This window comes from Paramormyrops kingsleyae, chromosome 16 (genome assembly GCF_048594095.1).
Source record: "Paramormyrops kingsleyae isolate MSU_618 chromosome 16, PKINGS_0.4, whole genome shotgun sequence".
Taxonomy (NCBI): Eukaryota; Metazoa; Chordata; class Actinopteri; order Osteoglossiformes; family Mormyridae; genus Paramormyrops; species Paramormyrops kingsleyae.
The window spans coordinates 24,911,369-24,937,461 of NC_132812.1; the positions used below are offsets into that span (position 1 = coordinate 24,911,369).

Sequence of the window (26,093 nt, forward strand, 5' to 3'; positions counted from 1 at the left end):
TAACAGGAACCATTACAGGCAGGAATCACGCCCCCCCCCCCCCTCCCCCACAGCTGTGACCCCCCACCCACAGGCTCGGAGCCAAAGGAAGCTGCCCCTATTCTGCCACTTTCATGAGATCCTGCCACATCTCCGAACTGCTACATTACTGCTGTTTTACCGCAGCTATTCAGGGTTAATTATCTCATTAGTTATGTGGTACATATATAACAGCTCCAGCCTCTTGGTGCTTTATCCAGAATGACCCATATGTTCACCCCCTAGTGAGCTATTTACTGATAGCAGCTCTTGTGGCTCCGTAACCTGCGTGCGGGTTTTGACCCTTCTGGCACTCCGTACCTGATACTCAAAATGCGTCTCATGGCCCCCCTCTGGCCCCAGGCCAAGCTTTCTGGAGGCCAGCTGACGGGCATGGTGTCGCAGGCAGGCGACCGTCAGTGAGGCCGCAAGGATCCCGCCAACACAGGCCACGCCCACCAGCGTGAGGATCACCAGCCGCGAGCCGTCCTGCACCCGCGTTGCCTGGGGCAACCCCCGGCCGTCACTCCTCTGTGGAGAGAGGGAGAGCAGCACCGTGGGTGCAGCCGTGCAGCAGTGTGATGCTTTCTGACCACAGAAAGACGACATCGGAGCCTCGGCCACCACGGAATCGAAGCCTCGTCGCGAACTTCCGTACGAAGCAGCTGATCGGCAAGCAGCCAGCCTGCCCCAAAGTCACGCTCTGACCCCCTCGGCGTGGGACGGTCAGCAACTGGTCGTCTGAGCCCCCCTCCGGCCCCTCCGCGCGGAGATGAGCCGGGCATTCATGGCGCCGTCAGAGGCTAATTACCCAGCTAAAGCCCACAAACCGACACGTGCCGCCCGCGTATAATTTGTGAAAGCCACACGCGCGAGCACACACACACACAGACACACACGCTCCTCAGCTTGTGTTTCTTAATTACCGCTGGCATTTAACAAGCTCTTCGCCCGTCGCCGAGTTAATCGAACGGAGCTGGGGGGAATGGGAGGGGCAGTCCCCTCCCGTTGTCAATCAGCACTGAGTGCGCCGCGCTGGCCAATGGGCAGGCAGAGGGAGGCTGGACAAGGGGGGTTGGGGTAGAGGGAGGGAATGATGTCACACACACCCCCTCCACCCCAACTAAGCCCCCAAGCCTGGGCTGTTGATGTTGCCTTGGCAACTGAAAGTCTGAGCCAAGCCTTGGAAGAACGGGCCCTACTGCTGCCATGGTAACCACAAAATGCTCCATTCAACCCCCCCCCCCCCACACCCCTTCTGTCGGGGGGAGACAAGGGGCGATACTACCCTTTTCAGAGAGAGGAAAAAAACACTTTCTATAATGCACCCTTTCCCTTTTCTTCTCTGGTTGTCTGATGTCCTTCTGCTAACTGAAGCAGAGTCCGTTACTGGGCAGCGACCAGGAGGAAAAGGAGGAACATCTGCAGATGGCGACCAGGCAGCAACAGGTGAGCGGCAGCATGTCGCCCTCAGGAGCCGCATGGGAGGTGGCGCCGCCTGCTGGGCATCCTGAGAAACACAGGATTACTGCCAGCTGGGCGGAAACTCCGCAGAGGCTGAGGAAGGTGGCCGCCTCGCCCCGAGCCCCCGGGACGCTTGTACTGACTGTGGGATTCACCTGCTACCCGTCGGGGCCCCTGGCAGGGTGAGTGACAGCCCATTGGATGGGACTGCGGTGTGCAGGGGGGGGGGAATGAGCTGATTTTGGACGGGAGCACAAAGACTCCCAGAGGCCATGAGAGTGGGGGGGTCAGGAGATCCACACAGAGGGGTGAAGAGGGTAGGGCAATGGGGGCAAAAAGGCAAGGGGCCTTCTGCTGGGGGGGGGGGGGGGGGTTCTGGCCTGGGGGGAGACAAGAAACAGAAAGGGGGAGGAGAGCAAAGGCGGGGGCTGGCAGGAGGGGGTGGGTCAGTGGGGCTTGATGCCTGTCTCTCTCTCTCACACACACACACACACAGACACACACGCATACACACTCACACACACACACACGCATACACACACACACACACACACATAAGCAGACTGGCACAGGCATGGGGGCACCTAGATGAACAAAGAGGGATGTATGAGGTCAGGACCCCCCCCCCCACCCAGGAACCAGAACGCTGCTCCAGTGGCTAATTGCAAATGCAGGAAGGTGAGGGCAGCTTGGAGAAGCGCAGACCAGGGCAAACTGGACATGGGTGAAACTGACTTTCAGGTCACTGCTGGGGAGGCCGCTAACCCCCAGGCGGAATGACGAACCCGAGGAGGGAACAGCCTGACTCACCGACGCCCCATCTCTGCCTCATAACAATAGAGAGGAAAAAATGTGCCTTCTGGTTCTAACACCCCCAGCTCCCCCCCCCCCCCCGCAAAGCAGACTAGGACAATAACACCCCGTTCAGCCATGCTGGGAAAATAAGGGTCCCAGTCCTAGTATCTCCCCCCTGTCCCCTTCCTGACCCCTACTGACCTCCCTGCTCAGCCACACAATCAGGCTCCCCTCAGGAACCTTGCCCCCCCACCCCCCCCCCCAAGCTTTCCCAGCACGTCAGCGCAGCTCATCCAGTACACCCTGCCCCCACTCCCCATGTATAAACATATCTGCTGTATGTGTATTTGAACTTCTGTCTGCGTGTTTGGGATGCATGAATCTGAGGGCATAAAGTAGGCACTAATCTGCCATCCTTATTTGCCTGTCCTTCCTACCAGGTCCCCGCCCCCCCCCCTTCTGCAGATCTGATCCAACCCCCCACCGCCTGCCGACAGCCAAAGCTACCTCTGGCCTCCTGCCGCTGACACTCATCAGCCATTCAGGAGAACACGCCACCGCGTGTCAGGAACGCCGGCACGGACAAAACTGCAGCCTGCGAGGTGTCAACCAGCGAAGCCGCCATGTGCTCGGGCTCTCGGCGCTGCCTCCTGCTGGAGGGGGAAAGAGAGTGCACCACATCAGTTTTATTATGCTGTTTTCACACCCACCAAATGGAGGACTAGACAGGCAGGAATAACCTGTGATACTTCTGGTATTACAGCCATAGGGCTCGTATCAGCAGCCTACGTTACCCACCACACTGCCTAACACAGGATCCTACACTGGTACTGCAGCGGGGGGGGGGGGGGGGGGGTTAGGAGGAGGTCCGAGGCTCTGAGTGCATCGTGGTGCACACGGCCAACGGCAGACACATTACATCACTGCAGTGGCGTGCGCCACACTGACCCCGCGTAACCACAGCAACCGCCTCCACCTGACATCACAGTCTGAGGCACAGAGCAACAGTGTGACCTGCTGCTTCAGACAGGAGTGGATGCGCACACACACACACACACACACACACACACACACACACACACTGTCTGAATTCCCATTACAGCCTCTTTCCTAGAGCATGTCTGTCCATGGAGGTGCCTGCCCTAAATCCAGGCTCCTTCAGGGTACCGGACAGCTTCCCTCAAGCGGATCCATGCTATTTAAAACACGAACGAATCGAGACACAGGCCTTGCCGAAAGGCGGGACACCAGCAAAGGGCACAGCGGTGTTCCCCGTCAAACTCGGGACGGTTGTTCACACAGAGACTGCCCGGGTCTTTGCAAAGAGGTTACCAACAAATTCTGCAGCGTCAGGTTGTGTAGGATAATATAGTGGCCCAGAAGAATTATATTCCTGCATTAACTCAGAAAATTATTTTCGACCTTCTTTTTTATATGACGAGAGTGCATCTTACTCCTAATATATCCATCCATGCATCCATCCATCCATTTTCTGTAACCGCTTATCCTATTCAGGGTCGTGCGGACTCATAACATAATGTACCGTATTATCAGCGCGGACAGCTCTGCCCGACCGCCCGGTCCAGCCCCGCATCCGGACCTTTTATCCAGTAACCTGCATCCCCACAGGTGAGATTTATGCGCGTGCGGCACCAAGCCCTTTCCGCAAATCTCTTCCCCAACTTCCAGCTAAAAGAGGTTCTGTGCGAAAGGGCAAGTATTAACACAAGGACCATTAAACATTATTATAAACATATGTTCGGATAATTAATATGACCTGGACATTATACTTTTCACAACATACCTAGAGCCCATTCACGCAGCATACGCAATTCATTATAGCAGTACCACACTAATAATGATTTATCTAGAATGGTCTTCAATAAAATGGATGCTGCTTTAGATTCTACGTGACAGTTTACGGTTGTTTTTAATCTTTTTCAATACTAATCCAACAAAATAAGCTATTAAAAACCACTGAGCACAAATGCGATACAGCAAAGCTTCCATGGATAAATAAAATTAAGACAGTGCGTCAGCATTCATTTGGTATTTAGGCGTTATATGTATTGTAAACATATATTCTAATCAGTTAAGTATCGACAGGGTAACTATTTGTAAAGTAATTGCGCGAACCGGTTCATCTTAAAGTTTGTGCTTAAAAACTGAGGCCAATATGTTTTCCTTCCGTCTAATAACCTCATGTTAATTTTCCGTATATCCTGTGAGTGTAAGGAAAATAACGTTAAAAATATAAATGTGCGTTATATAATTTTAATCACTTTTTATGGTTCAGTTCCCTCAGTTGTTAAAGCTATTGAAAATCTAAAGTGAATTAAGCAACGGATAACAGCCCACTGATAATAATATGCAGGTTAAAATATAAACAATAATATAAATAATATGCTTTTTTCAGATTTTTACATCTGGTAAATATTATTGCTATTATCGTGGTATAAAATGTCAAGCTGCACCACATCTGTGTCGTGTTTTCACCAAAACTGTCCATTACAAAGTGAAAACTGACAGGAGGTGCAAAGATAGTCATTAATGCAGTTTTATTGCCTGCGTGTGCATCCTTAATATTTCACTAACTCACAAACCAGAGTGACATGACTGTTTGATAGAGGATTAATACTTTTTCTGCTCCGTTTTTATTTTCGGAACAGCGTGGACGGCTGCGCTCCCAGCTAACCTAATATGCGATTAAATTAAATAGCGAACGGATTTAAAACGTACAAAATTTAACCGTTTCGCACGGCGTCTGTGTAAATACAGACTTCACAAGAGTGATATTTCAGAACAGTTTATATTGGATGAATTGAACAAATCTTGTGAAAATATGGGAATTTTGTAACGGGACTTTCACGAATTGTAAAAAAAAAAACGGAGTAGGATATAATATGCTACAGCAATTCTTCAAATATTATGCTATCAATTACAATATATTTAGTTTTTTATATTTTATGCAAACAATATTTAAATTAATAACGAAAAGTCTAAAAATGTACCAAAAGCAAAATTTAACTACGGAGATAATAATTGATGTATTTTTCTCAGCAAAATACGCCAATATATTGTATACATAATAGGCCTATAAAAATATATATTTTTTTCGGATTAACGGATTTTTAAACTGTGTTCAACTGGGCCATTGAAACGCATCATTCTTCACACATCACTTCTTTACTAAAAAACGGGGAAAATGCTATAATCTGAAATGGAAAGGAGCACGTAAACGTGGCAGAACTGCAGTTAATTGTATATAAGTGAAATCAGTGAAAGTTAAGAAACGATCTTTTTCTTATTCGGTGTGGTTTTAAAGTAGTTGTAAAACAAATGAATGGAAACTCACCCGAAATCAACCGGCGTAGGGATCTCACCGCCACCTGGTGCGACGGCTGCCCGGGATGCGGAGCGAAAAGCGGCCATGGATGACGGACGAGGCGAGGGACGAGGACTGAGCGACTTTCGCTATAGTGCCGTTAGGTTTTTTTCCCTTTATCTGCCTGATTATACCCAAGAAATACGATACGTTGAACTGAAACGGTCTACATTTAAACACTAATAGAATTACACTGATGAAGACAAGCTGAAATGAGGGGAAAACCGGGAGGAGCCTCTAGCGTACAGGGCAAAATGAGAAGAAAAAGATCGGCAGAAATAAAAGACGAATTAGTGTAAAGCTGCCGCGTAAGGCTGGCGAAGGGGGAAGAGGAGGAATGTAAATGCGCGTCCCCGGGCCTCGCCTCCCCGGCCCATCCCGCGCTTAAGCCGCTACCCCATTCACCCAGCGCCGCCACTTGACACATCAAAAGGCGTTGCCTTGGTGACAGCTCCACATGTTGCTGATGGTGCCCGGGTGGGGCGGTGAGGGTTAAGGGGGTGATGTTCTGGATAGGCCATCCACCGAGGGGGGGGGGGGGGAGTGAAAGGGCGAGTGCGCAAAGGGAGGTAGCCAGATGGAGGGAGGGCCCCCATCTCATATGGATGAATTATAAATAATTTAATACCCGTAATGTAATATTATAAAGTAATTGATAAAAGTCTTTTGGGGTTACTATCACTCAGTGCAGGATGTACCTTCGAGACACGATTTAAAGTCAGTTTCACAATCTGAAGCCTTTCATGCACAAAGACACGGGATATCCCAGCTCAGACCCCTCAATTAATAAATAAATATGAACTCCCCTCCTTAAGCTCTTAATTAGTTAGGATGAAGTTCAGGATTTTTCTAACATGACGAACTGAAGGCACTATGAACAGAGCTCAGGGTCACGTGCAGATCATGCATACAGATGGTGCTGAATGTTATCTTCAGAAGTATACAGCTTACACAAATCAGGGAGGCTAACTTTGACCTCCCGACCTCCCCAAGCAGGACACCCAGCCAACAAGAGCCTCTGCTGACTGGAGGTCTGAAGAACATCCACATTCAGCCGCTTAGGTCACACTCTAATCCAAAGTGATGTAGGACTTCCCCCGTCAAGCCTGCTGGCTGACGTGCTCGCTGTCATCGATCATGTGATCGCCTGAAATGCACTCGTTATTCACGCGCCTTGCAGCAGGCTCCGGTGCCTTCTGACAGGGTACGCCGTCATGGAACTGTAAACCTGCATGCCCACATATCAATAGAAAGGAACTGGATCAAAGATACGAGATTAAATAAGGAGTCTGCTCAGATCGGACTCATCAGAGTGAACCATAATTAGGATAATGTTCATCACAGTGTCTAGAACAAAATACCTGAGCATGCATCTGAAATTAGTGAGGGGGCACGATCCCTGTAACCATGTCACAGTACCCTTGCACCCCCGGGTCTGGGTTTATGCTCTTACATCTGCATGCAGACAAAATTCATGCTCTCTGCTAATGCACTAAAATCCCATCTATCCTGGCTAACGTTTGAGTTTTGTCTGTCCATAGTTAACTCTTGGCTGTTGAATAGACTGCAGTCTCCATGCAGAGGCTGTATTTTCACATGTGCAGGGAGAGCTTTAGCATCCCAGCGGAGCAGCAGCGGTTCAAGGTGAGAGTCGCCGATTACCCGCTGGTGCCGACGGCCCTCGGCCATTTGCGTAACGGGGCGCTACTGGGCGCGCCGATGAGGCAGATACATGCAAACGTATGGAAAATCTGATTAATTATAATAGGGGCCAGCAGCACAGGAGAAGCACATCCAGCCAAAAGCCAAAAACAAGCAGCAAGACTGCGGCGCATCAAAGCGTGGCTCAGTAATCAGGAGGTAAACGTCTATCGGGGTGCCAGCCAAAACCTGACATTACACGGGCATAATCTTACCATTAGACACCTTCAATTTCACCACACTGGTTTATTAAGTTTTAATACACTTGTATCATGCAGTAGACTACACTGTTCTGAACACTTTAGTGCTATTATAGTATTAATGTACTGAACTATAATAGCATTTAAAAGTATTACTACTTTAATAACTTTAATTGCAGGTCGTTCTTCTATTTGCATTTCATTGGTTTTTGAACGTCATGTGACTCATACTCCATATGTGTCTGCAGTTTAAATGCACCGTCTAGGGTGGCAGCTTAATTGCCCCTCGTTATTTTGCATGAGCCCCCCCCACCCCCCCCCGCGCACAAGCAAAACGGCCGTCGACCCGTCAGCTTCTGGATAATCCGACCGAAATGTCCAATGACTGCTGGGACTGACGCGCCGTCTCCGCTTCTAACTCACGGCTGCTGTGTAATGATTCATTTTTTAAACGCGTGTCTGTCAGATTACGGGGCGCTCCTGCGCTTCAGGACAACGCCCACCACCAATCACGGACGGCTTTATAAGCAATGTTAGAATAATTCATCCATCTTCTGAGGATTTATCCGGCATGAAGGAGAGGAGAATTCTAGGTAGGATGCCAGCCCAGCGCAGGGCACACACACACTAAGGGCAATTTAGAGACACCGATTCACCTAACTGCACTTCTGGACCGTGGGAAGAAACGCCGCATGCGGCGTGATGGGTGGAAATCCCAGCCTGCGACCCAGTACATGATGACAAGGCACCTGTAAAACACAACCATGCCACAGCGGTCAGCAGCGGACGTCGTCTGATGCTTACAGGCCCCGGTAAACACTCTCACACGGAGCAGCATCACACAGCGTGAGGTCTGACAGGCAGTTTGCGTGTAAGACTGAAGACAGCAGAAAGGCAGGCAGGAGGGGTTCATTAGGGGGAGGGGTTACTTTTTTTCCCCAAACCACATTTTTAGTTTGGATTCTTTGCCTCATACACAGAAAAGGGAGTATCGTTTTATCAAAGGGGTCCGGAGTCCTGCCACGCAGACCTTCCTCAGAAAGCCCTCTCTCTCTCCAGTGACGTAGACTTTCTCAGGATGGCATTGTGCGCGCGTGTGTGTGTGTGCGTGTGTGTGTGGATTAGGTTATTTTGACGTTTTTCAGGTCCCTACAAAGATCTGTTAATGCAATCAAAAAGGTAAAACGTCTTTTCATTCGGTCCCCACAAGGAGAAACACAATTTCATAAAAACCTGTGACTGCAATCAAAAAACTTAAGACACCAAAAGTCTTGTGTTTCCTTTGGTTACTTATGGTTAAGATTGAGGCTGGGTAGGAGTTCAGGTTGTCATTGTCTGGATTAGGGTTTTGTCCATAGAAATGAATAGATTCCCCACAAAGATATGAATGTGTGTGTGTGTGTGAGAGAGAGAGAGATAGAGAGAGAAAGAGTGCACACGTGTACACCCCTCACTGTACGAAGAAGCGATCACAATTAACAAAATTGCAGGATAATCACAGTAGGGGTCTGGCAGCCCCTCCCACTCTCACCCCCCACCCACCAATGTTCTCTATGGAACGGAGAGCCGTGACACAGCAACGGCAAATAACAAATGCGCGAATTCATCAGCGGTGAGCGACGGGGGCAGAGAGGGGTCAGCCGGATTTATTCTCTATAATAGAGTGACTTTAAAAAGAGGCAGGTGCAACTAGGTCTCATTACCGAGGCGGAGAGGGGAGAAAGGACCAGAGTGGCGGCACACAGACCCCCACGCAGCCGCCCGCACGCCAGGCAGAGAGGCGAGCGCTGCGCGGCCCTCCACACAGACGCCGGCGGGATAATTAAAAATATGAACAGCAGGCCGGCAACAAAGGACATTATCACGGACTCAAAGGTCCACAACAGCTGTATTCGAGCGAGGCGGCAGGGGCAATGGGGGGGGGGTGCTGAATATGCTCTGATAGAGAGAACAAAGAGGAGCAGAGGAAAGTGGGGGCCCTGAGCTGGGGGGTGGGCAGAGACAGAGGTAACAAAAAGAGTGACAGGCAGAGAATGACGAGGGACAGGGCACTATGGGAAAAGAGACAGCAGATGATAAGGGGGGCACAGGGAGTGTGGTGAGAGGGAAAGAGTGGGATGGGGCGGGGGCCGTTCACCCCAAATCCAGGCACGATCAGGGAACATCTAGCGTTCATGGAAAAGCCTGGAAACTGCTGCTTAACAGCTCACCGAGCACGTGTCTGTATGTCCCGGAGGTAAGCGGGTTTGTCCAAAAAGGGGGCAGGCGATTCGGAAGGTTCTGACCCACCTCTCCCACTCCTGTCTGGAGGATCTTCAGGCCCGTCTCAGACTCCAGGAAGGTCTTCTCTGCCACTGTGGGACCAATCAAAAAGCCTTCTTAAAAAATACACGAGCTGCAATTCCCGAGATCTACCGACACCTGAGAAGAATCGACGGCGTCAAAGTGGTAGAAACTTTCCAGTGCCTTTGCATTGCTACTGCCAGATTCCAGAATGATCCATGTTAAGGTTCAGTAATAAGTAAAAGACACTGTAGTCTCCACCAAGAGAACCGGACCTTAAACGGGTTGTCAAGCTTACTGCCGATACCAGAGGAAAGGTTTTGATGTCACGCTGGCTGCCATCTTAAATGCTACAGTATCACAGTGATGTTACATGCATCAAAATACCTGCAGAGATCGATAGTACAGCTCTGGTCTACATAGCTCTTTGTAGGTCAGCATATTGCTACAGAGCACAACATATTAGAATCCACTACAAACTGGACGTGTCCGAGACAACACTCATCACATGCTGTCTAAAGGAAATTAAAATGTTGTTACAGATATGTTTTAATTTCCACTTATCTGCCAGTGGATGATGAAAGAGCTAAAACATCTTTGTCTTGCTCTCGCTGAATAGCCTTAGACTCCCAGAGGATAACTGCCGTCAGCCAAAGTCTTTATCAGCCACTGTCTGTCTTTACCTTTGTCTCTGCTGCTCTCTTAGAATTTTCCGGAACTCACAGACATAATGAAGTAAATGGTTTTGGGTGGGGGTAGGGGGGGCAGAGAGCACCCATAGCAGTCGGTGAAGGATGGGATTCTGCCTCACCGCGACGGTCGGTCACTCACCGGCCTTATCAGCCACGTCGTTGGCACTGAGATTCTGGTGGTTCTGTCGGACTCTGAACATCAGGGCTGGACCCACCACACTGGAATGACAAGCAGGGGAAGATTGTGGGTGTAGCAGCTGCTGAGGACTGACAGATGTGGGAGCCAGCCGGGGGCCTCACCTGATGTTGATGAATGTGCTGGCGGGTAGGTGGATCCTGTCAGCGAAGGTCTCCAAAAGACGCACCCCATCATAGAGGCTGAGTCGTCTGCAGGGACCAGGGGTGCACAAATGTTATACCTCTGCAAAATTATGCAAAAACAGGTCTTTTATTTTACCAGAGAGCACCATAACAACCCTAATGTCAAACCAGTGTGACCTACCGCCAGCCGTCATACCACACCATGTGAACGACAAACTCCCATCATGCCTCAGCAACATGATCCACAAACTCCCATCATGCCTAATCGTGTCATACAAACTCCCATCATGCCTCAGCAACATAACCCCTAAAAACTCCCAACACGTCTTAACAATGTGACCCATAAACTCCCATCATGCCTCAGCAATGTGACCCATAAACTCCCATCATGCCTCAGCAATCACGCCTTACCAACGTGACCCATAAACTCCCATCATGCCTCATTATGTCCCACAAACTCCCATCATGCCTCAGCAACGTAACCCCTAAAAACTCTCATCATGCCTCAGCAACGTAACCCCTAAAAACTCCCATCATGCCTCAGCAACGTGACCCATAAACTCCCATCATGCCTCAGCAACGTGACCCATAAACTCCCATCATGCCTCAGCAATCATGCCTCACCAATGTGACCCATAAACTCCCATCAGGATCGGAATGTTCTGCGTGGGTGAGACGTACCCGCGGTTGGTGACTATGTATCCATACTCCTCCTGGGCCAACGAGCTGTCCACTCCTCCGAGGGCTGCACTGGAGGCCTTTGATACTGTCCTCCCCCCTGTGTTTTCAGCAGACAGCATGGCCTTCGACCCTGATGCAGCACCCCCCACCGTGACTGCCTGTATTGGTGGGGCCCCTTTAGGGGGGGGCTGCTGGAGAGGGAGCAGGTCCACCGAGGGGGCAGGCAAGGGGTCCCTGTCACCTTCGTGCATCATCACACCTTCTGTCAGCAGCGCCTGCAGGAGCAGATTCGGACTGCCATTGTCCCATTTTTAGTTACTATAATCATCTACTTTGGTTTATTGATGAGCTGTCATAAATATTTACCCCAAACAATGTCTCTATGAATACACACTGCCCTCTTATGGCCAGTAGATGAAATAACAACAGATGATAAGAAAATGAAATATTACAAGCATGAGGTCATTCTGCCTATGTTGTTTGGATACCTAATATCCAAACATATAAAAGAGATGTTAAAATGCTATCTACAGCTAACTGAATGAATACAAGGACACTGCAATGGTTGCATAGCTTATCCACATCCAGTGCCAGTTGTAAAAATGTTTACATTTTCTAATATCTTTTACAATCATTAGGTTTATCGCCAACCACTGAGTTCAAAAGTCAATGTTAGTCTTGTTTTTGTGCAAAGGTGTGTAATTATTGCAGTAATATTCAGGCAGCTTGTACCTGCGTTACATCACATCATATCTGGGTAAAGGTGGCCGTATGTTTCAAACAGAATCAACAGAATCGACGTCGTTTCACCAATAGGATGTCATACGAGCACATCGCCTGTGTAAGGTCCCAGAAGTGATTTTTTTCGTTTGTTCTGGTCCCGCCCACTGTCCATGATTGGCTGACATAATGTGACCCGACAGAGTGGGTCAGCAAGACTAATTATGCAGTTACCCGTATACTTTACACCACACTGCATGTATCTGTGCAAACTGTAAATTAATGAGTGCAGTCATATTTCTTTATTAATATTGCATGTCTTAACGGCGTAATGTTTGCTGTGGAATGTCTGTGTTTCATTAGCCATGAGTGTCGTGTTGATTGTTGGCTTCCCTGTCCGTGTCGATGCTGGTATTAAACCAAAAATGGCTGTAAAGAAGGAGAGAAGCTTCCTCTTTAATAGAGCTGCCTGTTCCTTTATTAAAACGACTCACGCATCTGCCACAGAACCTTTATTTGCGCTCTGCATGTGTGTCTGCTGTATCAAAACCATCCTGTGCCCTCTCTGATTATGGCGTGGCACCAAACAAGCTGGTGGCATCGTTTTATGCACGTGACGGACTGTTCGGTTTTGTTTTACCCGGATGTCGTTTGACATATGCGGCCACCTTGTGGCCCCAGCAGAAGGGCCTGCCCCAGCCTGCTAACCCCCAGCCTGCTAACCCACGCAGGGCAGGGTCACCTCCAGACCTCCCTTTACCTTTTTCCCTGTGGCTTCAGCCTTTTGGAGCCGATCTGGACAAGAAAAATAGTACATCAGAGCATTCACACAATAATAAACAACCGGAAAAGTATTATGTCCATCCTCTTTCTGGCCAGTGTCACAGTGCGACCTGCAGCCTGTCCCTGGCAGCAAAGAGCACAAGGCTGGGTGCACACCTAGCCACATGGATGCCACATTTCCTATCAATCTTTTGATAATATCTTCTGTATACATGGGAGGTACCCGTTACTATTTGGCCACCATAGCTGTCCCACCTGCAGATCAGACTGGGTAATCCATATAAAGCTAAGCAGGTTTGGCCCTGGCCAGTAATTGAATGGGAGACCTGCTAGGAAAGCTGGGTTGCTGCTGGAAGAGGTGTTGGCCCATCCTGGGGTCTTTGTGGATCGCAGTACAGTGACAAGAACACTGTGCTGTAAAAAGGGTACCATCCTTCATATGAGATGCATAAGAGGTCCTGATGCTCTGATGTCATAAAAGATCCATGGGCATCATTCAAAAGAGTAGGGGTGGTACCCCAATGCCCTGGCTGAAGCTGCCCACTGTGGCCCTTTTAAATCTGACCTCCTAATCATCCGCTGTATCTAACTGGTGAATTCTCTCCTGCTCCTTCACCACCTTAGCTACTGTGTGGCCAGTGTACTGGTGCAGAATGGCTGCCATTGCATCATCCAGGTGGGGGCTACACAGTAGTGGGGGATGAAGTGGCTCCTCATTGGTTCTGTAAAGTGCTTTGGGTGTCTTGAGAAAGTGCCATATAAATGCAACATTCATTCTTAGCGCCTGCGAAGTACCTTTTAGCATTTGGCTACCTTAGCATACCTGGGAGGTTCCCTTTTGCGTGTGGCTACCTTAGCATACCCCAGGAATTAGCCTTTAACATGTGGCTACATTAGCATGCCTGGGAGGTTCCCTTTAGCATGTGGCTACCTTAGCATACCCCAGGAATTAGCCTTTAACATGTGGCTACATTAGCATGCCTGGGAGGTTCCCTTTAGCATGTGGCTACCTTAGCATACCCCAGGAATTAGTCTTTAACATGTGGCTACATTAGCATGCCTGGGAGGTTCCCTTTAGCATGTGGCTACATTAGCATACCTGGAGCCTTCAGGCTTTCGATGGGATGAGGCCGCAGGGCACTCATCAGGGTTTCCAGCTGCTGCGGGGAGAGGTCCTTCACACTGACTCCGTACCGCTTCAACACACCAACCAGCTGGTTCAGAGTCGCTTCTGTACTGGGGGGAAAGGTGAGAGGTCAGCTTGTGGGAGACAGGTACCGCCCCCCTGAGGGGAAACAGGCAAAGTACTGACCATCCAGCCTAGAGAGAGTGCCGTAGTTCTGGGGTGCCTTCTTTTGCTGTGGCTGGCTGCCGACTTCCTCCTCCTCCTCCTCCTGCAGAACCAGGTTCTCCGAGTAGTCTAAAGGCAAATCCAAAGCCTTGTAGATGGGCCGGGAGGAGACCCCTGCCTGGTGGCGGGAGGAAGGCTGTCCAGGGGACAGATAGAGGGAGAGGACATCCTCCAGCAGCTGCCGGCCTCGTTCTTCAGCCCTTGGCAAGCCGGCCCGACTGTGCGAGGTGGAAGGCCGGGCAAACTCTGCTCCGTCCAGAGAGTTGAGGGAGCGCTCTTCTTCATCCGGATACCCAAACTGCAGGGATGATGCAGAAACAAGGAGGGGGGCACTGTCAGGCAGGAATGGGAACGCCGCCGGGGAATCAGAATTCATCGACCACGGTGTGCACTCAGGCGTGAGCACATGCCGGCTCACCTGCCGGTAGGTGTATGGGTCCGGCACCGGCGCCTGCATGCGGAGGGAGGCCTGGGGTCGGCCCGGTGCAGCCACGGGGTCCAGATAGCGCTGTGCCGTGGCTGGATTCAGCTGACTCATATCTGGCAGAGGCTTAGAAGACGACTTGTCCAAGGGCTGGTAGGGCCTGGAAGAATCCAGGCAGTTACCGTCACATAGCAAGTCTTTCCTACTCTGAAGCACTTAACAGAGATTCAGCAGCATTACGAGCTGATGTGAAGGAATGTTGTTGTAAAGACTGCAGTTAAAACTACAGCGTGATAAATGTTAAGCATCATTGTGGTGACAGGAGGCAGAGGAAGGTGCTGGTACCACAGTGAATAGACAGGAAATCCTTACTGGGGAGGTGGGCCGTCCCAGGGAGTGGCGGGGGTGCGGGACTGAGGGACGCGGCTCAGCTCCTTAGAGATGACGTACTGGACTATGTCATCCTGCCAGGAAAGACCTGCATGCAGACAGCTGTCAGTGTATGTACACTGGAGAGGTCTGTATGGACACACAAACACACTGGAGTGGTCTGTATGGACACACACACACGGGAGAGGTCTGTAGGAACGGACACGGACACACACACACACACTGGAGAGGTCTGAATGGACGCACACAGGAGAGGTATGTATGTACACACACGCACACACACTGGAGAGGTCTGTGTAGACAAACAGACATAGGAGAGGTCTGTATGCACACACACACACACTGGAGAGGTCTGTATGGATACACACACAGGAGAGGTCTGTGTAGACAAACAGACATAGGAGAGGACTGTATGCATACACACACATACACACACAAGAGAGGTCTGTGTGGACAACCAGACATAGGAGAGGTTTGTATGTACACACACACAGGAGAGGTCTGTGTGGACAAACAGACATAGGAGAGGTCTGTATGCACACACACACACACACACACACACACACAGGAGAGGTCTATGTGGACAAACAGTCATAGGAGAGGTCTGTATGCACACACACACACACACACACACACAGGAGAGGTCTGTGTGGACAACCAGACATAGGAGAGGTATGTATGCACACACACAGGAGAGGTCTGTATGGATACACACACACAGGAGAGGTCTGCATGGATGGCAGCACGTCTTATATTCATCCAGCCTAATCGCTGTCATATCACGCCCCTCCGTATCTCCCTTGGGTGGCTTCCTTTTGGTGCTTGCAGTAAGTTTAAGTCCTTGGTGCTGACTTTAGGGTCCATCAATGGACAGGTACTCATCTCCTTCAAAAGGCTCCTCGAGACCCACGTACCTTCTCGCCCGATCCGGTAAGCAGACCAACGCCACTTGGTGCTCCCCCACCTTGTGAGAAGGGTCACCCCAGATGTTTCAACAAACTCCTCGAGACCCATCTGTTCCTCGAATTTCTCTACTATCCGGATGCCTCTTTACATTCCCTGAATGTTCTTAATTGCACTTCTGGTGCTTGAATAGTCTTATTAGGTCCTTGCTTCGTTATAAGTTGTGCAGCTTCTGCTCCAGCACTGCTTACACTGGTAACTGGGCCTTCACTGGAAGCTCAGTCTAGCTGCACTCATGCCTAGTCGAGTCCCTGGCAGCGGGTATATTTGTAATGTGCTATTTTCCTCACTTGTTTCTTTAGACAAACGTGTCTGCTGAATATGTAAAAAATATAATATGAAATGTAATGGACAAAGTGCTCTGAGAACACACACAGGAGAGGCCTGTATGGAGTCAGTCCTCCCTGTACCATCAGATTAGTCAGCTTGCATATAATTCATTTGGTCTCCACACATAGAAGCAAGAACGCAGCTTCATCTTCTTTAGACAAGAAGTGCCAGGTCACAGTTATGTACAAGTGGTGCATCACTTTCCGACATCGCAGCTCACCCTGCATCATCAGCTGCTTCAGAACCTCCTGCAGCTTCTGGAGAACCGGCACCGACACCTGGTACTGGACCCGCTGCTGTTGGGAGTCCTGGCACTGGCCGAAGAGTGCATCTGCAACACATGGCGCGGAAACACACACACACAGAGCTGGGGAGCTGCTGAGATCACACACCTTTAACGCGCTCGCAGTGTTTTAGTGCTGCGTGGACTTTTGGGAAGACAGCGGCAACATGGTAACATCCCATAGGCCCCCAAAAGGTCACAATCACACTAACCCCCATACGGTGTCATGCTTACACAGACTGGCAGGCTATGGAGATCTGAGGCCTGGGGGGTTTGACCCCCGCCCCATGAAAATGTGTCTGCTCCCAACAAGGCATGGAGCCAGGTAGTATCATTTTAGTTGATCCCCCTGCCCCAAAATTAATTCCCTCCCCTGGTCAGCAAAATCTACTGCGGGGCAGAAGTGAACCCACACGGTCTGCTCCGAAAATGTACCCAGGGGGCTGCCAGGGCCCCACTGAGTTTTATTTCTGGCTACTGGTCTGTTCTGAATGTCCTCGTGGGGCTTTCTTTCAATGGGGAAAGGTGTTAGAGAAGCAGACTGCGACACTGTTCTCTGTTACCCAAAATTGACCCAGTCAGAGGTGACCCCCCCCCCCCCCCCCCCCGACCCTGCCGGCCACGCCCCACAATACGAAGCGTTACAGCTAAGGAAGCAACTCACTGCACATCCTGGCTAACGTGCATTTCAGAACCAGCAACGCAGGAGCTTGTTCAAAAGTGGCCGCATGTGCGTGTCATTCGTGTACACTCATGTGTGGCCCGTGTTTGCGTGTGCAAGAGAGAAGCAGAAAGAGAAGAGAGACCGAAAGGGAGAGAGTTGTGTGGTAGTGAGTCATCTCTCTGGGCTGAGTGGCTGTGAGGGAGTGTGTGTCTTCGCTCGCTGTCTGCCTAATGATGCAAGCGTTGCCAGGGAGACAGCAGGGGAAGCGCTGTGATTGGCCTACAGGAGAGTGGCAGGTGACATGGAAAGGCATTGTTTTGTGTTTACACTCCCCAGAAGGAGGGTATGAGCACACAGGCTGATGATGCGTGATGGGCATTAATTTGAGACTCTTCCTGTGTTTCTGCCGAAGCATTTTAAAACCTGCTGCCAGATTCCTCCAGTTTAAAATATCACCTGACTGGATTTTTTTAGATGTTACCAAGGGCTGTCAGATCAAACTGGCTGAAATTTCACCACAGATTTTCATTTACACACTGGCCCAGGGGCGTAGGAACTGGGGCCGTCTGGCGGATTTACATTTATATTACGTAATCGTGGCCCCTAATATCAAATTCTCTCCTATGCCAATGCACTAGCCTGCGTGTTGGTGCTGGTACCACTCATGCAGATGTGGTCTGGCTATAGCAGCACTGTTCACGTGAGGGGAGGCGAGTATATGGGACAGACAGTCATACCATAACAGCAAACCCTGGTCTGCTCCAGGACAGCACCATAAACACTGCATTCCTTTGATAGACAGACTTTCTTAGAACTTTAAGGGGTTACAGGGGCTTCTTCTTGGATGTAGAGATGGGGTGGAGATGGCATGGCACGGATAGCCTGCGTAAAGCCGCAAAGGTTTATGGGATATCTATGCATTTGGACTTAGCTTGCAGGATCAGTTAAAGTGTCAGAAAATCTCATTTGAATATTCATTAAAAGCTTAAATAATAACCTAACGCTGAGTGCCTTTGGGGACCAGGCATGAATTAAGAATCATGATGAAAGGAGATTGACTGAGAATAATGTGAACGGAAGCTGACTACTAATCATATGTCGGGTGTGGGGGGGGGGCAGGGGGGTGTCACATGATGCCAAAGAGGGCGAGGGGGGGGGGCACGCATGTCTGCGAGCGGGAGGTCTTTGACAAGATCACAGCGTGACGGCAGCCTTGGCTAAACACGCACTTACCATCCAGACACCGCTGACCTCTGGGACACAACTTCCTCTCAAACAGACAACCTGAGGTTGGGAGACAGAGGGAGAGAGAGAGACAGGCGGAGAGAGAGAGAGAGAGAGGGAATTACACGGAGGGGAAGGATCAGCCTGGCAGTGTGGTATCGGTAAACACAGCACAGCTCTGCACCGCCCACTGCACGGCCTTCTGGGAGGTGCTGGTGTCTGTCAGAAAGGACTATGTGCTTCACCGCGGGTAAATGGTCTGCTCTCCTGAAGAAAGGCGTGTGTCCATCTCTCTTATGGTAAAACTCCAGCCAGAACACCTGCCACTGGTTAGACTGGAACATGTGCTCTCGGAGCTCAACTTGACAATTTGACATCATTTTTCAGGATCTTTCTTTACACCCATGTTGCTCTTCCAGACTGATAAAGATGCATGGAAAGCCCACCCTCTCCACCAGGCTAAAGTTGACTTTTACCCCCAACCCATCGTGAGACGTTTTACCGAAAGTGAGATGATGGCAAGTTTTGGTGTTTTTTGGTCCAGTTCAAAGCCAGACGGGGGGGGAGGGGGGGGGGTTGCATCCTGGTTCCCACACAGCTGCTCAAACACAGAAGGTCAGGCAAGTCTGGCCCACGTCACTGTCACGGTGCGGGGGGGAAACACCAGCCCCGCCCCACCCAAGCCCGCCTGTCGGTGGAGCCCAGGAGAGCAAACACAGATGTGATTAAAACAAAAAAAAAAAACACACAGTTGCCAGTTGAAGCTACAGGCGGTTGTGTTTAATTCACAAACGATGGAGATCTACTTCACTGATTGCCGACCACAGGCTCACAGAAAACTCAGCAGCACTGGTGAGTCACAGATAAAATAAAAAAATCTTTTTCAGCTGAAAAGAACATGACCAGTGGCTTTGGGCTTGTGCCCCCATCAGGGCGTTTAATGGCAGACTAATGAGGAGGTTTCATATTCAGAATGTTCTTCAGCCCCGCGAGGGACAGAAGATGATCTCCAATCTCGGCAGCTGTAATGAAAGCTGACGGGGTGTTAATCGCGACTGCAGCTCAGTTTCTGTGGTCTTTTTCTGCCTGCACACCCTGGCGCTCAGGTTCTAAAGGCCTGGGCATTCGGGTCCTGCTGGGCTGACTGGCTGCCCGCGCAGTCACCTTAACTGCACTTAGAACGGCGGAGACAGACAATCACAGGCTACCTAGCAACCGGCTGCGGGTGACTCATCTGGAGCATCTGGAGGAGCCTGCCTGGGGGGGGGGGGGGCTCTAGCGCTTACCAGCTTCCTGCACACTGTCACAAGCACCCCCGACGTGAATCCAGGCCTCCGGGCCGCTCCGGGTGTACAGCGTCTAAAGACACAGATCTAAGGCTTGCACAGAGGTACGAGATGGATGGAGAACCCGGGGAGCACCACAGGATCATGCTGAGAGCTTCTGAAAATCCAGGCCCACGCGTTCACCAATCACCCCGAACCTGCTTCTCCACACCCATCAGTTCAGATTATCCTCGTGTTCATCCACCCGTCCCTATAACTGATTGTCTAGTCGTGGCTCAGAACACACCAGAGAGGAGGTTGGTTCCCACAATGGAGGAAGATCATGCAGGATCATTTAAACACAGGAAGAACCCCTGCGATTCAAATGCACAACCATGCAGGTGTAGGGTTGCGTTACTAACTGGTCATATTCACAGTTATTTATTTGATGAACATATTTGTCTATGCATTACATATACTGGGAAGGGGAACATCAGGGAACCCCGGAGGCCCCCGGAGCTTGTTCCAGCACTGCTGGGTGGGGGGGGGGGGGGGGGTGTCCTTCACAGGCAGACTGCAGGTTTGGCAGGAGAGACTTTCTTTAGCACCTGATTAACACCTGAAAGACCAGGAGGGGGGATTCACCATCCAGGTAACTGAGGGTGGAGGCGGGGGGGAAAGCCAGCATGTTCTAGGGCCCTCGTGCACCACAGCTGGGGGCTGGAGCTGTGACCACTGGGGACCCAGGACACTCACACTGTGGACTCAAGCTGTGTGCTGCTTATTAGAGCAGAAACGCGAACCTGAATTCAGGATATTTAACCAGAAAGTAGCCATGAGTAGCCGCTGATGCATGGAAGGTGGGGGAGGAGGAACAAAACATATCCCGCATAAAACTGTCACCTTCCATCCATCCATCCAGCCATCTTCTATATTGTCTTATCCAGTATAGCATATACCTGGGAGATTATTGCAGGAAGTGCAGGGCATGAGACAGCCAGTCCCAGGAAGTACAGAGCAGCCGACAACCTGTCCCAGGAAGTACAGAGCAGCAGACAGCCTGTCCCAGGACGTAAAGAGCAGTGGACAGCCTATCCCAGGAAGTAAAGAGCAGTGGACAGCCTATCCCAGGGAGTAAAGAGCAGTGGACAGCCTATCCCAGGAAGTAAAGAGCAGTGGACAGCCTATCCCAGGAAGTAAAGAGCAGCCGACAGCCTGTCCCAGGAAGTGTAGGGTGTGAGACAGCCAGTCCCAGGAAGTACAGAGCAGCAGACAGCCTATCCCAGGAAGTACAGAGCAGCAGACAGCCTTTCACAGGAAGTACAGAGCAGCAGACAACCTGTCCCAGGAAGTAAAGAGCAGTGGACAGCCTATCCCAGGAAGTAAAGAGCAGTGGACAGCCTATCCCAGGAAGTGTAGGGTGTGAGACAGCCAGTCCCACGAAGTACAGAGCAACAGACAGCCTTTCACAGGAAGTACAGAGCAACAGACAGCCTTTCACAGGAAGTACAGAGCAGCAGACAGCCTATCCCAGGAAGTAAAGAGCAGTGGACAGCCAGTCCCAGGAAGTAAAGAGCAGTGGACAGCCAGTCCCAGGAAGTATAGGGTGAGACACAGCCCATTCCAGGGCGTGAAACAGGGTCACACCCCAGACAAGATACAAGCAGATGTGAAAATATTTATATATTTCGTGCTTTTATTTGCACACCTACCCACATGCCATGAAAATGCCACTGCACCAGGAAATCGACGCTCCCCCGGAACACCCACCCCCTGCTCTGGCGGCCCCCCAAAGTCGCAGGACCCGTCGACTTCCAGACCCCCAGAAGCGGCAGCTAGCAGATGTGTGACAGGGACGTCAGCAGTGACTCAGGCATCTCCTGAGTCGGGGGGGGGGGGGGGTGGGGGGGGGGCATTTATGCTCATGAATTTCTCACACAGGTGGGCTTGGGGAGTTTGTGTAAACAGGTGATCCATGTGGTGACTCCATATCTACAGCAGGGCACTTACATTCCTGTTCCCAGATTAGGAATAATTTTACACATATGAAGCAAAAGCAGGATTAAAACCAAGTTATTCTCTTCAAGCATAAGTGGGTGTGAGTCTTTGCTAATATAAGAAAAGGGGGGTGGCATTTGATACTGTTTGCGGGCTAACAAAAAGGCAACAACAGGCAATTTGCAGCCAAAAGTTTAGAAAGCATGATACAGCCAACATCCATCCATCCATCCATCCAGTAACCTGGATCATGGTCGTGGGGGTGCAGTAAGGGGCTGTATTCCATTCCAGGGCGCATAAGGCAGGAAGTGCAGACTTTGTGTTGTCCCATGTTTTACACATAAATGTACACATATGAAATGTATGTTTATACATTATTTAACCTCCTGAGACCCAAGGAAAAAAACTGTCCTTCAATTGTAGGTTATTTGTCTTTGGAGGAAATAAGACATCTTACAATTTAGATTTTTTCAAATTAATTTTTATTTTTAATTTCATAGCATGTCCTCTTTAGTGTGCAACAGGAATAAATATGTTTCCTTACATCAGTGAAAAGATAGATGCAAAAACAAAATGTCCACTACAATGGACATAAATGAATGGGTGGGGTCTCAGGAGGATATTCAAATATGAATATGCTTATGTACATGCAATTTTGCCTTTAAAGGCAAAGATAACTTTTCATGTGTTCCGTATTATTTAAACAGACCCAGTTATGTACCTGCATCTGTTAAACACATGGAGTCATGCTATAAACGTTGCTAACATTATTTCCAGACGTGCCCTTCAGCCTCGTGCAGGAATTACAGCCACTCGACCGGTAACATCAGCTGAAGCTCTTTCTCAGGTTTATTTTCAGTCTGAGCATAAAAGCAGGACGCAGCGCATGACCGACGGCCCCCGCCACCCGCTCCTCACATTTCTACAGCCGCGGATCAAAGCATGAAGAAAAATCGCTTTTTGCAAGTCGTCCCTCCCCCATTGCTTGTGCTGTGTGTTGTCACCAGCATCCAGAGTTTTTACAGACTGTCACATACGCTTTAGCTTGATTTGAGCCTTTAATAATTATTAATCAGCAGAAGCACCCTTCCAGGAAAAGGTCAAGCATTCTGTCTCTAGGGCACCAGAAGGGCCTGCGACATGGAGGATGTCGACTCGACAGGCAGGTGTGCGACTCTGTAGGGCAGGACTCTGTGCCTGTGATCGGAAGGTTGCCGGTTCAAACCCTGCGGCTGGTGACTCCACTATTGGGCCCTTTACTCTGAATATTTCAGGGACTGGAACTGACCCTGTTTTCTCACTTGTCTATTGTCTGCTAAATAAAAAAAAATATAAACACTGTACCCTCGATCAAAGCATCAATTAAGCAGAGCAAAACTATTATGAATATATGGTCTTCCAAACACTTATGTTTCATGGGGGCGCCTGTGGTCTATCCCAGGCAGCTCATCAAATACACCACACACGGTTTGGAAAATTTAGGCTAACTGCATTTCTTTGGACAGCAAGAGGATTCCTATCAGAATTCAGAGAGAAGTTGGTGAAGCTCTACGCGGTTCTCGTCCTGCAGGAGGCACTCTGCAGCATCGGGGTTGGTCTGTACTGTCTGTCAAAGCAGCAGAGAGGGACACGTAGAGGTATTTTTTCAGCCCCAGCTCTGGAGAACGAAAGGGCTTTTTAAAGAGCTCTTTATAAACCTCGGCAAGGGCACCGGATAAAACCGCTACTCGAGTAATAAGGTGTTAGGGCTGAGCTACACAATAAAAATGTACCGACACTTGGGTTCTCCGAATTGGAAAAGTGAGGAGAAATCCCGGCGTGGTAGAGATTTCGGAGCATCGGAGGTCGCTCTCCGTGGTTCTGAAACACATAACGGGCAGCTCTTTTAGATACTTTTTAAGTACGCCGAGGCACTTATAGCAAACGACACAACGATTTGTCAACAGCCTCGACATTTACATAGTGGCAAACTGCCGTAAAATGCTCCACTTAGAACGATCATTAAATACAATTTCGGAATACGTGTGCACGCTATAGGGAAAGTCTGCCGGAGCCGCGGCTCCCTAATAACCGGCAGGCCGAGAAACCGGAGCGTACGTCGTGCCTCATGTAAAGGCAAGTGAATGAAAACAGCTGCATCTTGCGTCCTCATTACTGTCAATAACGCAGTAATAGGGCTGCTAATCCTGCTGTCGCCACTATTTCACCACAAAGCACTGGCGACTTCTGGAGAGTTGCAATAATATTAAATTAAATCAATTACTGCATTGTGTACTGCACAGGGACAGCGGAGAGCCATTTGCAGTGAGAGCGCCTAAACACGGGGAAAATGCACCATTATTTTCCGTATTTCAAGGGCAAGACCTATAGATATTTATAATTATACTACCCCCTTTCAAACGTTGATTAACGTCCATGTCGTTTTGATTTATGTCATGGCGAAGACCAGCCAAATTGAGTAAAGTTCAAGAAGAGAGTGAGCTTATGGTGAAATCACAAATGCACGTCAGGCTCGCGAGCCGATTATTGTACTTGGTAGCCATGGTAACCTTCATCAGCTAAGAAATCAAACATTTACCTGTGACTCGCAACCTTGAAAGCACACTTAAAACACACGCACACACGGACATGCCGACCGGTGTAAGGTAAAGTGTGTACTGCTATCCTTTCGCACTGTGAAGTATAATTAGTCACTTTGTTTTTCCGCCACTAAACTCACATGTATGTGTAGCCATAATTATTGACAGGCATACTCCAGTACTATGCCCACGGGAAACATCCATATACCTCTTTTTTAAGAAAGCTATAATAGCACATACAATTTGGGTTCATTCCTTTCAGTAATGGTTTGCACTTTCCCAGTCAATATTTAATAATGGCTAAATTGTACTGTATTCAAAAGTTTAGTAGTCATAATTTTGCGAATTTCCCAAAACCTAGATCCCACTAACCACCATCCATAGCTTTCATCACGCCATGTATGAATAAATTACACGGCGTAACACATTGCATGTTTACACCGTAATACCAAACGTCAGTAATATTTGATATAAACCGCAAGTACTGTGATCATGTCCATTTGCATAGCTCCAGGACTCAGAAGTTGAGTAATTTATGCAAAAATATGCAAAGCGCAAAACGTATTCCCAGCGTATTCACCGTCTTCAAACTAATATGAAATCAAACGCCCGTTGTGAAACTATGTGAACGTCTTTCTTACTTTACTTCTCCGTTCATTTATGTTAATTAGTTATGCAACGTCCAGCGTAAACCTCTAGTCAGTATATTGATCTTAATATTTCTTTCATGTGTGTTAAGTAGCATTTTCCCCAATAAATAGCTAAGGCAGCTCACTTTCTCGTCTTTGATGCCACCTCATTATTCTAATTCTGCGGTATAATCCTTCGGCGTTTCCCCGACCGTAGCTGCTTCTTCTCTTACCGTATCTGCTTGACATCCCAAGCTGGTAGCAGATGGTCATCAAACACAGAAGGGTCCACAGCCGCGGGCGCCTCATGGTATAACCCAGAATGCCAGGGCCAGGAGACGCCTTGGTTTGTATTATTATTAAACCTTCATAATATTTTATTGGCCGCAGAGGAGTATACTACTGCATGTTGGCATGGATCTGTATAGCCTCGGCAAAACTGCGCTATCGGTGTGTGTGTGTGTGTGTGTGTGTGTTTGGCAGAATGGGCGTAAAACGCACAGAGAGACGCGCAAAACCCGGCACACGGTGATCGCAGATACGGATCGGGAGCTGAAGTATCGCACCGTTTCGGCGTTTCTGTCACCGACGCCGTGTGGCGGAGACCCACATTGACGTCACAGCGACAAGACCAGGAAACAAATGTTTCCATTGTTTCTGTAGTAAAACAAATCAGTAGCCTAACAATAGGCGGAAAATAATGCATGATTAACAAATAAGCCGGACGGAAGCTGTCGGTTCGTTGCGTTGATCTTTCGCAAAGCTTCCATCAATCAAACAAATTCGCGTGAATGTGTGCAGCCACGCTGGCGAGGAACCGCGCCAACCGGGACTGGATATTGACATAATTAAAATCTAAGTGGTGTGCATCGCCAGGTGCAGCTGACGGTAATCTTATGCAAGGAGTCCTAACAAACACATGGGCGATTCCCGACCGCGACAGGCCTTTT

At 49.4% G+C, this 26,093-nt stretch overlaps 1 protein-coding gene across 2 annotated transcripts in view; it reads right to left on the reverse strand.

Annotated features, from left to right (window-relative positions):
* The window catches only part of LOC111852230 (receptor-type tyrosine-protein phosphatase-like N), a 35,332-nt gene extending 9,648 nt beyond the window's left edge, over positions 1–25,684 (reverse strand). The window contains exons 1-14 of one of the 2 annotated variants that reach the window (XM_072700210.1): positions 25,377–25,684; positions 23,712–23,795; positions 18,682–18,732; positions 16,722–16,832; positions 15,191–15,296; positions 14,813–14,978; positions 14,356–14,692; positions 14,143–14,274; positions 13,021–13,055; positions 11,541–11,815; positions 10,839–10,925; positions 10,678–10,757; positions 9,853–9,917; positions 340–549 (exon numbers count right to left, since the gene is read on the reverse strand). In XM_072700210.1, the coding sequence (XP_072556311.1) occupies positions 340–549; positions 9,853–9,917; positions 10,678–10,757; positions 10,839–10,925; positions 11,541–11,815; positions 13,021–13,055; positions 14,143–14,274; positions 14,356–14,692; positions 14,813–14,978; positions 15,191–15,296; positions 16,722–16,832; positions 18,682–18,732; positions 23,712–23,795; positions 25,377–25,452 (1,815 nt within the window). In that variant the 5' untranslated portion in view covers positions 25,453–25,684. The remainder of the gene's footprint in view (positions 1–339; positions 550–9,852; positions 9,918–10,677; positions 10,758–10,838; positions 10,926–11,540; positions 11,816–13,020; positions 13,056–14,142; positions 14,275–14,355; positions 14,693–14,812; positions 14,979–15,190; positions 15,297–16,721; positions 16,833–18,681; positions 18,733–23,711; positions 23,796–25,376) is intronic. The other variant, XM_023827882.2, reaches the window with a different exon arrangement.
* Between the last annotated feature and the right edge of the window lie 409 nt (positions 25,685–26,093).